General features: G+C 34.7%; 1 protein-coding gene across 2 annotated transcripts in view; it reads left to right on the top strand.

Annotated features, from left to right (window-relative positions):
• The window catches only part of eva1aa (eva-1 homolog A, regulator of programmed cell death a), a 165,941-nt gene that overhangs the window by 145,093 nt on the left and 4,462 nt on the right, over positions 1-16,386 (top strand). For both annotated transcript variants that reach the window (XM_030129145.1, XM_030129147.1), the window contains 2 exons: positions 3,714-3,833; positions 14,819-14,980. In XM_030129145.1, coding sequence (XP_029985005.1) covers positions 3,714-3,833; positions 14,819-14,980 — 282 coding nt within the window. The remainder of the gene's footprint in view (positions 1-3,713; positions 3,834-14,818; positions 14,981-16,386) is intronic.

Raw genomic sequence — 16,386 nt, 5'->3', positions numbered from 1 at the left:
GTGCTCTATGGCTTTCATGAACAATTTAGTGTTGAAATATTACCAGTCAGGAACAATTTCTCCATCATTGCTATCTAACTATCTCATAAATGCAAATATGTCATAAAAATTCAAGTACTTGAGATTTAAAGCTTGTAAATGTCAGTTGTTAAATGTGAACAGTCAGTCTCTTAATCATTACCTACAATTGGAAAAACTTTGTAATGTGTGCAGGCCATAGGCAATGACCAGGAGGGATGGGGGGGCTTTGTGGGGTTTGTTCTCCTTCCTGCACTTTGATTGGCTCTTGGAGTGCTGCCAAAATACATCCCTAGACATTTGATCATTGTGTTTATTCGTCAGGTTTTTAAACAAATGGTTCATTTTTACCCTAAATCACACGTTTCTACACTGATATCAGCAAAACTGGACAGCTGATTTTTCATCACCTATTTGTTTGTCCAGACCACAGGTGTCAAACATGCGGCCCGGGGACCAAATCCGTGAGATGAATTTGTGAAGTGCAAAAATTATATTGAAGAAATTAACAAAATCATTTCAATTCAGGTTCCACGTACAGATGCATACAGACCAATTAGTTCTCAAGTGGATCAGAGCAGTAAAATATTATCATAATATCCTATAAATACTGACAACAGCAGATTTCCTCTTTGTTTTGGTGTAAAAAAGTAAAATTACATGAAAATGTCTACATTAACAAACTACACTTTTACAAAATTTTGAATAACCTGAACAAATATGAACAACCTGAAATGTCTTAAGAGAAGTAAATACAATTTTACCGACATTCTGTTTTTAAATGTTATGTGTATTTGTAGATCCACCGTGATCTATAAGTTATAATATACACATGTAAATGATAAACTGAGGCAGAATATTTTTTAAATTGCACTTTTTTTTCTTAAGACATTTCAAGCTGTTCCTATAATTCGGATTTTTAAGGAAACTTTGTAGATGTACACATTATCATAATTTAATTTTACTTTTTTCACTGTTATTATTTTACTGCTTCGGCCCACTTGAGATCATATTGGGGTGAATGTGGCACCTGAACTAAAATGAGTTTGATACCCCTGGTCCAGACCAATGAAAATGTAAGATGGGCAGACAGACAGACAGCAGGACAAACGGTCATCTGTTGAGTTGTAAATCAGCGTTGATCTGACAGGGCAGGCACACACAGTGACCGGAGCGTGGCCCGGCCTCCAAAACCACATGTGAGCAGGCAGGAATGTTTAACCCACTACGATGTGGGTTTGTGTCTGGGGGGAAAGAGAGCAGACTCCCTGACTCACAGGACACTGTGAGGCTGGGGGATGTGGAGGAGTGTGGAGGAGGGGGCAGCGTAACTTTCGGGAATCTCTGTGCAAGTTCACAAGGAGTGTGTGAATCATGGTTATGACACGAACAACTGTTTTCCCATCAGTTTATATCCCAACTACAGGTATTTTCACTTTTATTGTAGCATAACTAAAATATATAGTACTGTGCAAAAGTCTTAGGCCACCTCTAGGTTTGTTGTTTATGCAGGGTTGAAATGAGCATACATATTTATTTCTCATTCTCTTTTTCTCAGATACAAGAACATATAGTCGCGGAAGAAATTATTAGACCGTCAAAAGTCATCAAAAACAATGGTTATGCAATCAAGTACTAACTCCTCTGTGTATCATGTGACTAAAACAGACAGAAAAGAAAACATGGAATGCCTAAAAGCACTGTTTTTGTCAGTACAATGCCATAGATATTGATTTAAGAACTGAAGTGATTTTGGTTATTATCAAGAAAACCATGGAAAATGCTTAGATATCAGTTTTGAAATGAAACTGTTATGAGCTATTTTTCTTGTTATTATTATATTTGTCCAAACAAATGCATCTTAAGTTGTACCAGGCATTAAAATGAACAAGAAATTGAAGAAAACAAGGGGTGGTCTAAAAAAAATTTTCCACGACTATACAATAATTATGTGCACCGACCTTAAAAGACACACAAATTTGTGCTAAATGGTTTACAAAGGTTAAAGTTATTTAGTGTGACCTTTGACCCCATGACAAGAGGCAGCACAAACAATTAGAAACATCTGACATGTATTGAATGAAACCTTGTATAAAAAAAATCAGGAAATCAATGCAAAAATCTCATATTGTCTGAACAAAAGGGTCAAAGACATATTAAGTGCAAAGAGAGGTCACACTAAATACTGTTTTAAAAAGCTGTTTTTTTCGTATCAACTTTTGTTTTTAATACTGTACATGCTTCACATATATCCAAATTATATTTTGAATTTTTGATCTTTGATTAATATTATATTTCTCAGGAACTGTAATCATTACAGCTGGTCAAAGATGATTACTGATGTGTATAAATAGGAATAACAAGAAAAAATTGCCTAAAAACAACAAGCAACAGTGTTTATGTTTATTCATGTGCAGAGTTACGAAATTATTGAACTCAATTGTACAAACCCTGGTCTGTTTCAAGAGTAGTTCTGTAAGGTTTACATCTAAAATGTGGTCTCACTGGCGATCAAGCCTTTACGTGTAAGTAATAGGGATGTAACGATATGAAAATTTCATATCACGGTTATTGTGACCAAAATTATCACGGTTATCATTATTATTGTGGTATTGTTGAAATTGTGCTCAAAATGTTCAAAAAGTACTAATACACACACTGAAATAATTTAACCAAGCTGCAATTTGGAAGAAAAAAAAAACAAAAAAACAAATAAAATAATTGGTACAATGCACTTTCTCATGGCAGAAACATTCAAATATTAACCCTTAATGGTCTGAGCCTATTTTGGCTGTTTTTCAGTACTTTTGATTTTGCCTTTATATACTATATATAGAAACGTTTACAATACCCATGTTTGGTATCTTTTTTTTTTTTTTCAGCACAATTTCATTTATATCAACTACCTATTTTTTTTTTTTTCACTTTAACCTGCTATATCAACACAAAAGGACAAAAAACACACACAAAAATTAAATCCGATTGGAAAAATGTATATAATTTATTGCATAAATAACACAAAGATGCTTAACGAAGATTTTAAAAGTGAATATTGGTTCCAAATATTAAGTATATAAAATTAAAATTGTAATAAATTAAAACTAATATTTGACATAAAAGCAGATCTTTACATAGGCGGTAATCAAACATGGTTATCATGATAATTAGAATTTAAATGGTAATACTAACCGTTGGCAATTTTACCGCGGTTTATCATTATACTGGTAATCGTTACATCCCTGTTAAGATATGGATTTATGCTAATTCTTTTCTTTTTATTCTGCATGTTTTTTATCTTATCCTATGGACCTAGTTTTTGTGTCCTTACTAAAGCTTGAATGAATGACTTGAATGAAATGAATTATGTGACATTATCATGAAACTTAATCACTATGAACAAGTTCTTTAAGTGATTCTGTTACGAAAATAAACTCTCCAGTGAGAACTAATTGTATTGTGTTCAGTCAAACTTCACAATCTTAAAGAAGAAAAAAGGTCTGAAAGTGTTTGAGTTGAATTCATTTTATATGTTCAACTTTAATATAAAGAAAACTGTGGGTGCAATAAAATGGTCTAATTGTTGGAGAAATGGCTTCACAAATTGGACTTCATATAATTATGCTCAGTCTCTCTTTAATGTGATTTCCTCATTCCTTTCTTACCTCCCTTTGACCCAAATATCCTTCTCTTTGAAGTTCCAAAGAAGTTGCTCCAGGAGGAACCCAGACCGCCTGTGTACTCCCCACCGCCCAGCGCCCATGACCCCAACATAGTGGGAGACAGCGCCCCTCCAGAGGGGTCCTTAGTCAGAACAGGTGAGCCAAATGACAAACATAAGCTCATTCACTCTCTCTCTCACAGCCTCCCCCGTGGAGACTAGTTAACATTAAACAGTTCCAAGGCCTCCCAGGCAACAAGAGAAAGTTTCAACTCTGGGCATATTCACACAGGTTCAACTCTTTCCATATGTATTCTTGATGAACTATTGGTTTGCACTGTAAAAAAATGACTGTAGAATTAACACCAAAAAGTTGTAAAATTTTAACATAAAAAAACTGTAAGTGACAATACAATGCAAAGTTGTTTATTTGAGAAGGTTTTTGTGTTAACGATTAAATAAAATATAGCTGTAGTTTTTACAGGAAGAGTATGTGAACAAAACCAGAATTATATGTAGTAATGATGTATTTCTATTGTTTTTAGCAAATAAAACTGTAAATTGAAAAACAATGTGATGCCCTTTAAATTGCAAGACCATAATGTTGAAAAAAAGCCTATTTGCTTTTCTTTATATATATATATATATATATATATATATATATATATATATATATATGTATATGTATGTATGTATGTATGTATGTGTATATATATATATATATATATATATATATGTATGTATATATATATATATATATGTATGTATATATATATATATATATATATATATATATATATATATATATATATATATATATATATATATATACAGTACAGGCCAAAAGTTTGGACACACCTTCTCATTCTTTGCTTTTTCTTTATTTTCATGACTATTTACATTGTAGATTCTCACTGAAGGCATCAAAACTATGAATGAACACATGTGGAATTATGTACTTAACAAAAAAGTGTGAAATAACTGAAAACATCTCTTATATTCTAGTCTCTTCAAAGTAGCCACCCTTAGCTCTGATGACTGCTTTGCACACCCTTGGCATTCTCTTGATGAACTTCCAGAGGTAGTCACCTGAAATGGTTTCCTAACAGTCTTGAAGAAGTTCCCAGAGATGCTTAGCACTTGTTGGCCCTTTTGCCTTCACTCTGCGGTCCAGCTCAACCAAACCATCTCGATTGGGTTCAGGTCCGGTGACTGTGGAAGCCAGGTCATCTGGCGCAGCACTCCATCACTCTCCTTCTTGGTCAAATATCCCTCACACAGCCTGGAGGTGTGTTTGGGGTCATTGTCCTGTTGAAACATAAATGATGGTCCAACTAAACGCAAACCGGATGGAATGGCATGTCACTTCAGGATGCTGTGGTAGCCATGCTGATTCAGGTTGCCTTCAATCTTGAATAAATCCCCAACAGCGTCACCAGCAAAGCACCCCCACACCATCACACCTCCCCCTCCATGCTTCACGGTGGGAACCAGGCATGTAGCATCCATCTGTTCACCTTTTCTGCGTCGCACAAAGACACGGCGGTTGGATCCAAAGATCTCAAATTTGGACTCATCAGACCAAAGCACAGATTTCCACTGGTCTAATGTCCATTCCTTGGGTTTCTTGGCCCAAATAAATCTCTTCTGTTTGTTGCCTCTCCTGAGCAGTGGTTTCCTAGCAGCTATTTGACCATGAAGGCCTGATTCACGCAGTCTCCTCTTAACAGTTGTTGTAGAGATGTGTCTGCTGCTAGAGCTCTGTGTGGTATTCATCTGGTCTCTAATCTGAGCTGCTGTTAATTTGCGATTTCTGAGGCTGGTGACTCAGATGAACTTATCTTCAGCATCAGAGGTGACTCTTGGTCTTCCTTTCCTGGGGCGGTCCTCATGTGAGCCAGTTTCGTTGGAGCGCTTGATGGTTTTTGCGACTGCACTTGGGGACACATTCAAAGTTTTTGAAATTTTCTAGACTGACTGACCTTCATTTCTTAAAGTAATGATGGCCACTCGTTTGTCTTTACTTAGCTGATTGGTTCTCGCCATAATATGTATTCTAACAGTTGTCCAATAGGGCTGTCAGCTGTGCATCAACCTGACTTCTGCACAACACAACTGATGGTCCCAACCCCATCAATAAGGCAAGAAATTCCACTAAGTAACCCTGACAAGGCACAGCTATGAAGTGAAAACCATTTCAGGTGACTACCTCTTGATGCTCATCAAGAGAATGCCAAGGGTGTGCAAGGCAGTCATCAGAGCTAAGGGTGGCTACTTTGAAGAAACTAGAATATAAGAGATGTTTTCAGTTATTTCACACTTTTTTGTTAAGTACATAATGTACATGTACAAGTACATGTGTTCATTCATAGTTTTGATGCCTTCAGTGAGAATCTACAATGTAAATAGTCATGAAAATAAAGAAAATGCGAAGAATGATAAGGTGTGTCCAAACTTTTGGCCTGTACTGTATATACATATATATACAGGGTGGGGAAGCAAAATTTACAATATTTTGAGGCAGGGATTGAAAGACAGTGTATGACCAATTAGTTTATTGAAAGTCATGAGAATTTATTTGCCACAAGAAAACTGACATAATAGAAAATGTTTTTATTCTATGTGTCCTCCTTCTTTCTCAATAACTGCCTTCACACGCTTCCTGAGACTTGCGCAAGTGTTCCTCAAATATTCAGGTGACAACTTCTCCCATTCTTCTTTAATAGTATCTTCCAGACTTTCTCGTAATAGTTTTGCTCATAGTCATTCTCTTCTTTCCATTATAAACAGTCTTTATGGACACTCCAACTATTTTTGAAATCTCCTTTGGTGTGACGAGTGCATTCAGCAAATCACACACTCTTTGTCGTTTGCTTTCCTGATTACTCATATGGACAAAAGTTTCTGAAAAGGTATGGATAATAGTGTTAGGTATGATTATGACATCAATATATGTTTGGTTTCAAAACAATTGACGTAGTGTCTGCTGAGAAAAAACAACTAAATGTTCATTGTAAATTTTGCTTCCCCACCCTGTATATATATATATATATATACTATAAAGTTTTTTTTAAAAAGTAAACATTTAACAATATAACATTTTAAATTTGTAAATTAATGGGTTGGTAGATTTGGTAGAGCGGCTTGTCCGATAACCAAAGGGTTGCTGGTTCAAATCCTGGCTCTGACTGTCCAAATGTCAAAGCGTCCATGGAAGACACTGAAGCCTAAATTGCTCCCAGTCGGACCTGGTGGCTTTGGAAAGTGCTTTGGACACCATGAAGGTGTAGAAAATGTGGTAAATAAGTGCAATCCATTTACCATTTAAATCTACATGTTTAAAATGTTAAATCTACATGTTACTCCATAAATATTTTTACAGTTGGAAGTGTTTTTTTACAGTATTGTTCTGGAAACCACAGCTGCCAGTTTTTTTCTGTAAAAACAACAGGATTTTTTTTTACAGTGTGGATCATTTAGGATCGTTGGTCTTCAAAACACACTGCTTTTCCAAGAGCAAATCATTGCATAAGTGTGACCACAGTCAAATTCAGTCTGTCATAACGTCAAACTCCCAGAAAGAGAAAGAGGGAGAAGACAGAGCAAGAACAATGAAATGAAAGACTGCAAAAGAGGAGACGCCAGCAAGGAAGCAAGTCAAACAAAGCTTTATTCATGAGGGACGGTGGCCTGCATCCAGCACACTAATTACTGTGTTCAGCTACCGGTACTGTACTGATTAGGACGATAGACGAATGAGTGAGGACTTAAGAGAGGCGTAGGACAGGAGACGTATGCAGCAGTGTGGACAGTTTCCAATGAATGAGTGACTTTACTTCCTTGCATCAGGTTCACACACTCCACTTCAAGCCAATCCAGAAAAACCTGTTTCAATCTTTGATGTAGTCATTCATAGGGGAGGAAGTGTGTGAACAAGGGGCATGAGGGATGGAACGCACAGGGGGCGTTGAACTTTGAAAATATGTGTCATGATCTTCATCTCTCTATTCATTTTAAACCAGACAAAATAGAATAGAATAGAATAGAATAGAATAGAATAGAATAGAATAGAATAGAATAGAATAGAATAGAATAGACTTTGCCTTTAGTCTCATTTTAATATCAGTTTGCAGTTGCTTCTATTCTATTCTGTTCTATTCTGTTCTGTTCTATTCTGCTATTCTATTCTGTTCTATGCAATTCTATTCTATTCTATGCTATTCTAGAATAGAATAGAATAGAATAGAATAGAATAGAATAGAATAGAATAGACTTTGCCTTAAATCTCATTTTAATATCAGTTTGCAGTTGCTTCTATTCTATTCTGTTCTATCTGTTCTGTTCCATTGTATTCTATTCTATTCTATTCTATTCTAGAATAGAATAGAATAGAATAGAATAGACTTTGCCTTGAGTCTCATTTTAATATCAGTTTGCAGTTGCTCCTGTTCTATTCTATTCTATTCTATTCTATTCTGTTCTGTTCTGTTCTATTCCATTCTATGCTATTCTAGAATAGAATAGAATAGAATAGAATAGAATAGAATAGAATAGAATAGAATAGAATAGAATAGAATTTGCCTTAAGTCTCATTTTAATATCAGTTTGCAGTTGCTTCTATTCTATTCTGTTTCGTTCTGTTCTGTTCTATTCCATTCTATGCTATTCTAGAATAGAATAGCATAGAATAGAATAGAATAGAATAGAATAGAATAGAATAGAATAGATTTGCCATTTGCACAGATACACACAAACATAAACAGAAAGAAAACATAAACACAGCTAAAACATAAAAACAGTTATTGCACAGACACAAATACACACTTGTAAAATACAGACGTTAAGCTTAAAGAAAGTTACATTTTACTAACAAACTGAATTTTTAATTGTTTACATTTCCGCATTAACTCTCAGTTTTCCCTTAAACTGTCAGCTGAAGTTTTTACAGTCTCCAAAAATTGAGAATTACGTGTTTGTTTGGGGGGTTTTTTGGCTCGTGGCGACAATTCAATATAACCATGTGATGCTTGCATTGGGGGAAATACTCCAACATAGCCGAGATGTTTTCAGTGTCTCTAGAAAAGTTGGGGTTTTGACTACAAATGAAATAATGTTCCGTGGTTCTGAACAATGTCTTGTCACACAAGAACATTTTATATAAATGGACCCAACAATTAAATGCATTACAGTTGTAAACCGCAAGATTCTGGCTTTTTATTGTCTCCATCTTTAGTCCTAACTGCCTGTTGCTGTTGCTGAAAGATCATCTGGCCAGTATAGCAATGCATTTGTCCAGGGATTTGAAGTCCTGTTGTATTTTCCTGGCAGCCATGATGAACATACCAGTTAAACTTACTGCCTCTAGAGAATGCCTTAGAAGACAGTATGAACCTACAGTGGCGGAAAAAATGATTAAACCATCAAAAGTCATCAAAAACAATGGCTATGCAATAAGTACTAACTCCTGTGTGTATCATGGATTCACCTCATTTCTTAAGTAATTAATAATTTACTAGTAAAAACATTAATTTGCATAGTTAATTTGAAGAATTACTCACAGTTTGTTTGGAACGTTATAAATTTGAGACTTGAGGATAACTTTATGATTTCCATTTATGAAATTTCATTCAATTTATGTATTGAGCAATGAACAGTTCTTATTATTTGTGTCTTGGTTGGTGCATCTTGCATATCTACAGTCACGGAAAAAATGATTAGACCATCGAAAGTCATCAAAAACAGTGGTTATGCAATAAGTACTAATTCGTGTGTATCATGTATTCACCTCATTTCTTAAGTAAATCATAATTTGCTAGTAAAAACATTAATTTGAATAGTTCATTTGAAGAATTACTCACAGTTTATGTTTGGAATATTATAAATTTGAGACTTGAGGATGATTTTATGATTTCCATTTATGAAATTTCATTAAATTTCTGTATTGTTACCTTAGGATTGGAATTATTCTAGAGATATACAGCATGGAAAAAAATGACTTACCAATTAAGAATCCAAAAAGCTAAATTTTACCAAATTTGGAACAGCTAGATTTTATTCATAGCCCCCACGAGAGAGCAGACTTTATTTGATCTCACTGGCAAAATGTTTTATTTGTAACATTCTTATTTAATTTCTGAGTGGTTATTGAGGATCATTTCTATGACAGTGGAGACAGATGCCCCCCCCCCCCCCCCCCATTCTCTGTTTTCTATACTCAATTCTGTATATGTTGTTCAATCTTTAATTAAGTTGTATCAGAGTTTGGGGTTTTTTTGTTTGTTTGTTTGTTTGTTTGTTTTTTGTTTTTTTATTTCAAAGTGAGTATATGAGCCCCATCTGGCTGGTGAAGTGCATCTCCTGGACTCAAAAAAGACAAACTGGAATGATATTTAATTATTTATTTTTTCTACCAATGCCGATATGCTTGTGAATTTTCATGATCATTCCAAATAAAGATACAATTTAAAAAATAATAATCATAATTTATTGAGCAATGAACGGTTCTTATTATTTGTATCTTGGTTGGTGTATCTTGCATATATACAGTCACGGAAAAAATTATTAGACCATCAAAAGTCATTAAAAACAATGGTTATGCAATTAAGTACTAACTCCTGTGTGTATCATGTGACTAAAACAGACAGAAAAGAAAACATGGAATGCCTAAAAGCACTGTTTTTGGCAGCACAGTGCCATAAATATTGATGTAAGAACTGAAAAGATTTTGGATATGATCAAGAAAACCATGGAAAATGGATAGATATCAGCTCTTAAATTAAACTCTTATGAACTATTTTTGTTGTTATCATTATGTTTGTCCAAACAAATGTACCTTTAGTTGAACCAGGCGTTAAAATGAGCAAGAAATTGAAGAAAACAAGTGTGGTCTAATAATTTTTTACGCTACTGTGGTATTGCTAGAGCTGTTATGAATGGTTTCTCAAAAATTATGTTCACATTCATAAGGTATTTCACTTATCCAAGCCAGAGAAATAACTAATATTCTCAAAAGGCACAAACATATTGTATATAAAAGCACAAGTAGAACACTGTTAGAGAAGATGGAAAGAAGATCATTTATTTAAAAGTCATAGTTTTCCAGATTGCAGTTTTTAACTTTGACCTATTGGGTCGTGATTTTAGTTATTATCAAGAAAACATGGAAAATGGATAGATATCAGCACTGAAATTAAACTCTTATGAGCTATTTTTGTTGTTATCATTATATTTGTCCAAATAAATGTACTTTAAGTTGAACCAGGCATTAAAATAAACACAAAATTGAAGAAAACAAGGGTAATAATAATAATAATTTTTCCGCAACTGTATGTCATCGGAATAAAGAGCTTAATAGTTTTTATTTTAGATCTGTAACATGATCGACTATTTCTCATCATTGTGTCATTTCAAGCATTGTTGACTCGTCTCGTTATTTTTATTCCGATAAGAAAGCGGCATTGTGGTCTATTGGTTGGCTGTTCGCTGACGTATGCGCCGCAGCAGTGGGTCCAGGTGGAAGCGTTTACCTCCTCAGTGAGCAGTTCCAGTCTAAACTGCATTTAACAGATAAAGAGAGCCTGACACACCTCAGAGACTCTGCAATTAGAGGTCATTGAGGTGTGTGACAGTTCACCAAAGCAGGCTTACCTGTACCGATATGTAAACATGATGATAGAAACAAGAATACAGAGCTTTAAAACTCAATCCACTGATCTGAGCACCTGTATTTATTTTGCCCTTCTTCGCTTAAAGATTTTTTTTCATTGTAGCATTAATCATTCATGGATCTTTAGTTAAATAAATCTGATCTAATAAGTTCCTTGAGGCTTCCTACATTCAGCTATACTTTGAAAAAAACACCCTTCATAAATTCTAAGTGATTGAATCATTGTGTTTCTCTGCTTTTTCGACTGTGGCCAGCATGTAAACACTGACAGACGTCATGCTGTGATGAAAATCCAGAAGGAAGCTGTTGTTCCCATCTATAAATAGACTGCTTTCTGAGATTTTGAGGAGCTTCTGAAACATAGCCAAACTTAAAATATTTCCCATGTGGTTCTGTGTTTCTTAATGGCCTGAGTCAGAATGAGTTTGACAGAAGCGGATACAGCGTTATCTTGTGAATCACGCCGCTCTCTGTGAGCATGTGTTCCTTTACATATGATGCATCTTTTTACAGCAGTGTATCTCCTGAAGTCGAAAACCACAGAGAGGGGTTAAAGATGAATCAGTGCTCTGTAGTCACAATACCTCAGAGACAATACATTCATGATTTATGGTAAAAAGGCAGCTAGTCCAGTCATCATCTGACTGTAAATGTGGGAAAGAAACTGTTCAAGACACACGCCATGTGTGTCATTGAATACGTGGCCACAGACGCTGATCTCAAAGTGTATTATTCACATCCGCCTGCAAAAGAAAATTTTTAAAGACACATGCGTCCAAATAAGATGGAGAAAATGAATGTGTTCGCCAGTTTTATGTAATCATGCTCCTGCTTCAAACTAAACTTCCCTGTTGAATTACACTGGTCAACAACAAATTTATTGTTTAAGTTTTTTGAGCTGATTTAGGATAATTTTGGTGTGCTGAATCCAAAAATCACATTAATTTCACTCAGTCAGGTCAACTTTCTGAACTATGCTACATATTGGCTTTTTAACATTTTTGCTTACATTTATGGGCATTTTCACATCACATGATACAAAATTCTTTCATATTTCTTGCAATAAACGAGTTCTGAAGATTTTACTTTTGCCAATTTATGATTAATGGTTTTTTTAATATTACAGGTGAATGAAATGGCTTCGACTAGAAGATCTCGCAAAAATAAGCCTGACGTATTCTGCTACATCTGCGGTGAATACATAATAAATAATAAATACATCCTGTTAGAAAATGATTTTTTTTCTCTTAAAACCTATTTTGGGTGAGAACTATATAAAAAATCAACTGATAAAGTCACAAAAATGTAATCAATTTTGTGAGAAGATCAAATTTTTCAAAATCAAATTAGCAAAAAAAACCTGACCTGATTGAGAAAAACAGATGTCATTTTTGGATTTAGCGGTGCAAAATGGTCCTAATTCAGTTGAAAAAACCTAGACAACTTGCAAAAAACATTTTTTTGTAACCCAGTGTTATTTTTAAACTCAAAGACATCATAGAGCTACAAACAACACAAATCATATTCAAAGCCAAAAATAAACTACTATCAGGAAATACACAGAAACAATTGTTCAGAGAACGCAAACCTCCGCCAAGCACCCTGAACGATGTGCATGTGTGGATCGACTATTTCTTTTTAAATTAAACAGTTTCAAGGTTGTTCCATACAGCAGAAAAAGTTGAAGCTTGGTACCAGTCATGTGTATGTCAAATTATATTAAATTCCAATCAGTATTTGTTGAGGCGACACGGTGGTGCAGTGGTTAGCACTCGTGCCTCACAGCAAGAAGGTCCTGGGTTTGATTCCAACACCAGTCAACGGGGGGTGGGACCTTTCTGTGTGGAGTTTGCATGTTCTCCCCGTGTCTGCATGGGTTCTCTCCGGGTACTCCGGCTTCCTCCCACCATCCAAAGACATGCACTGATAGGTTAATTGGTTAATCTAAATTGCCCATAGGTGTGAATGTGAGAGTGATTGTTTGTCTCTATATGTTCAGCCCTGTGATGAACTGGTGACTTGTCCAGGGTGTACCCCGCCTTCGCCCCTATGTAGGTGGGATAGGCTCCAAGCGACCCCTGTGACCCTAGTGAGGATAAAGCGGGTTCAGAAAATGAATGAATGAATGAATGAATGAATATTTGTTGAGTTATAATGAAAAATGTGTGGTAAATGGGATTTTCAATGTTAAATTAAAATGTCCACAGAGTCCACATTCCACAGTGGATGTGGACAATTTTGTGCCAGGTACAAGGTATTGTTATAAGCTACGGGTGTATCAAATTGGAGGCTAATCGGAGTTGTTTTGAATTTTTTAGGAATTTTTTTGAAAATTGCTGAATGATGAAAGATAGGAAAATTTGAGATTTTGTGACCTTGCTGTGACCTTGAACTTCGGCCTACTTGGCCCAAAATTTAATGGGTTGGTCCCAGGGCCTAGGCCTATCTGTGGGTAAAATTTGGTAAAGATGGTTGTAATAGTTTTCCGTAAAGCTGCTAACAAACAAACACACAAAGCAAAGTGATCACAGTACCTCCTGGCAGAGGTAATAATTATTCATTGAAAGGGAAGGGAGTTATAATTTAAGTGGTAGATTTAATTTCAAAATTCAGAGGGTGTGCACTACTAGGAAAAGTTTTAGTATATCTGTGTGTGGTGTTAAAGTATGGAATAGACTGAGGGAGGAGCACAAGGAATACTCAAACATAAGCCAATTCACAAACACTTACAAGAACATGTTTTTCACAAGATATAGGGATGAAGGTTCTTAATTGTCACCATATGTTCACTGTTGTTTATGTATATATTTCTTTCTTTGAGTTAGTTATTATTTGTTTATTTATTTGCCAGCACAACTAAGAAACGCATCGGTAAAAGATTATATGTGTATTTTTATGCGTGTATGTGTACTTGTATGCTGTCTGTATATGTATAAGGCTCAAAACACAGTATTCAAAATCTCTCTGATGGGACATTTTAGAGACAATCTGGCAGATTAGTGTTGCTAAATGATGCACATTTTTACTTTTAAATTCATTTTTGCTTTGGTTGGACCATAAGGGATTATCCAAAACAAGGAGCTACTTTATATTGAAATAAATGTTGGAATGACAATCAATCAAAGTTCGCTGTCTGATGGGACATTACTGTGTTTTGACCCATAAATGTATGTGTATATGGATGAATGAGTGTGTGTGAATAGATATATAAATATTAAAGAGTAATGTAAATGGAAGAGGGACATATATATTATTAATAATATTTTAGGGAGAGGGGGTGGGATTAAATAAATTGCTCTTCTTTCCACCCCTTTTTCGGGCATGTAAACTGAACTATTGTGCTGTTCTTCTGTCTGAGATTGTTATGAATGTTGATATTTGTATTATTATGTAATGTTTTGCTTGTTCGCATGTATGTTAAATTTCATTGCATGTTCGGAATAAATCACTCAAATCTAAATCTAAATCTTTTGCAGACAGGAAATCACCCAGGGAGACCAACCCCAACGAGGAGAAACCTTCAGAAACTGGTAGAGAGAGAGAAGAAAAGCCAGCCATGAATCCCATCTTCAACTCCACATCTAGTTCCAGCATGGCCCTCATTAGTAATGCATTGGCAGCCTACACCTATATATCCGGTAGGGTAATAATTGTTAAATTTCACATTATGTCACTCCAAGTACTAGGATGAAGAGTCTGAAATGCTTTCACTCTATGAGGGATTTAGGTTCACATTCACAGCACACTGTAAGCCCGGACTTTGTATTTACTAAAAGGCTGTAATTACAATGTACTTAAAGGATTTAGGTTTTATTATATTACTATTAAATGAATAAAAAGTATATTCTTCTAATTTGTAGACATAATCAAAAGTACGAAAAAGTTTAAGTTGAATGGATTTAAATCACTAAGTTTTAGTCACGACCACACCTTTTTATCTCCGCATTGCATTGTGGGTATTGGGCATGTTGCTAAAAATGTGTTATTTTTACGTGCAGGGGTTCAGCGGGGTTGTGGTGTTGGTGTTAATTTTGACTTAATGTGTGTATGTCAATGTTTATTGGCCTTTTTGTGTTTGTTTTTGTATTTTTGTAGAGCTGCACCATGAGTGAGAGCCGTAGGCCCAACAATGGCTTTCCTGTTCATCTATCTTTATGCCTTTTTTTTTTTTTTTTTTTTTTTTTTTACAACTTTATTAATCAAAATGTGGTTAAACATTTCTACCATTTTCATACAAAAATTCTTATTTTCTCCACACTAGGCAACATTTTCAAACTTAAGAGAACAATATTAATAAAGAATATCATAAATAAAATAAAATACAATCTGTCATTATTCTTATTTTATGTAAATCATTATGCCAAATTAAAAGCACTTCCTGTACTGGCTAATTACATTGAGCTAACTTCTTGCCCAACCTCCATCCACGCTACAATATATTAAGATGAATAATTATACAAAGCAATATTCTATTATATTGCAAAAGATTTTAATTTAACCTCTTGAGACCCAGGAAATGTCAGCGAAGTACAAGCTTTTTTTGTTTTTTATTAAATAAGTGCTTATATTGGAAACGTCATGATGCAACAGTTTTTTCAGATGCACTTTTTAAAATTTTTATGAAATGTCCTTTGTGGTGGACAGTTTTCTTTTCTTGTTTTTTTTTTGTATAAAGTTGTGAAACTCCTGTCCACATATTTGGACAGAAAACCCATAGCTGGGTCTTAGGAGGTTAAATCAACTTGGAATTGAGTACAATGAACTGATGATATGAAGTCTAATGATTATGCAAAGCAATTGACATTGTAACAAATTTTAAGTTAAATTAACTTGGCTTAATTTAGTATGTTGTACTTAAAATAGTAGCTCCATTCAAATCATGCATTTAACCCTTTCATGCATGAATTATGAGAACCTTAATCAAGATTTTTTTTTCCTGAGTGTTTTTATTCCTCTTTAGGCATGAAAAAAAACCCAATGTGATTGAAGTTTTTTTTTTTTTTTTTAAATCAACCTGTTTTTCATGGAGTTACAAAAATGTCCA

This window comes from Sphaeramia orbicularis, chromosome 24 (genome assembly GCF_902148855.1).
Source record: "Sphaeramia orbicularis chromosome 24, fSphaOr1.1, whole genome shotgun sequence".
Lineage (NCBI taxonomy): Eukaryota > Metazoa > Chordata > Actinopteri > Kurtiformes > Apogonidae > Sphaeramia > Sphaeramia orbicularis.
The sequence above is the reverse complement of the archived record's forward strand: the minus strand, read 5'-3'. Positions and strand labels throughout refer to the sequence as shown.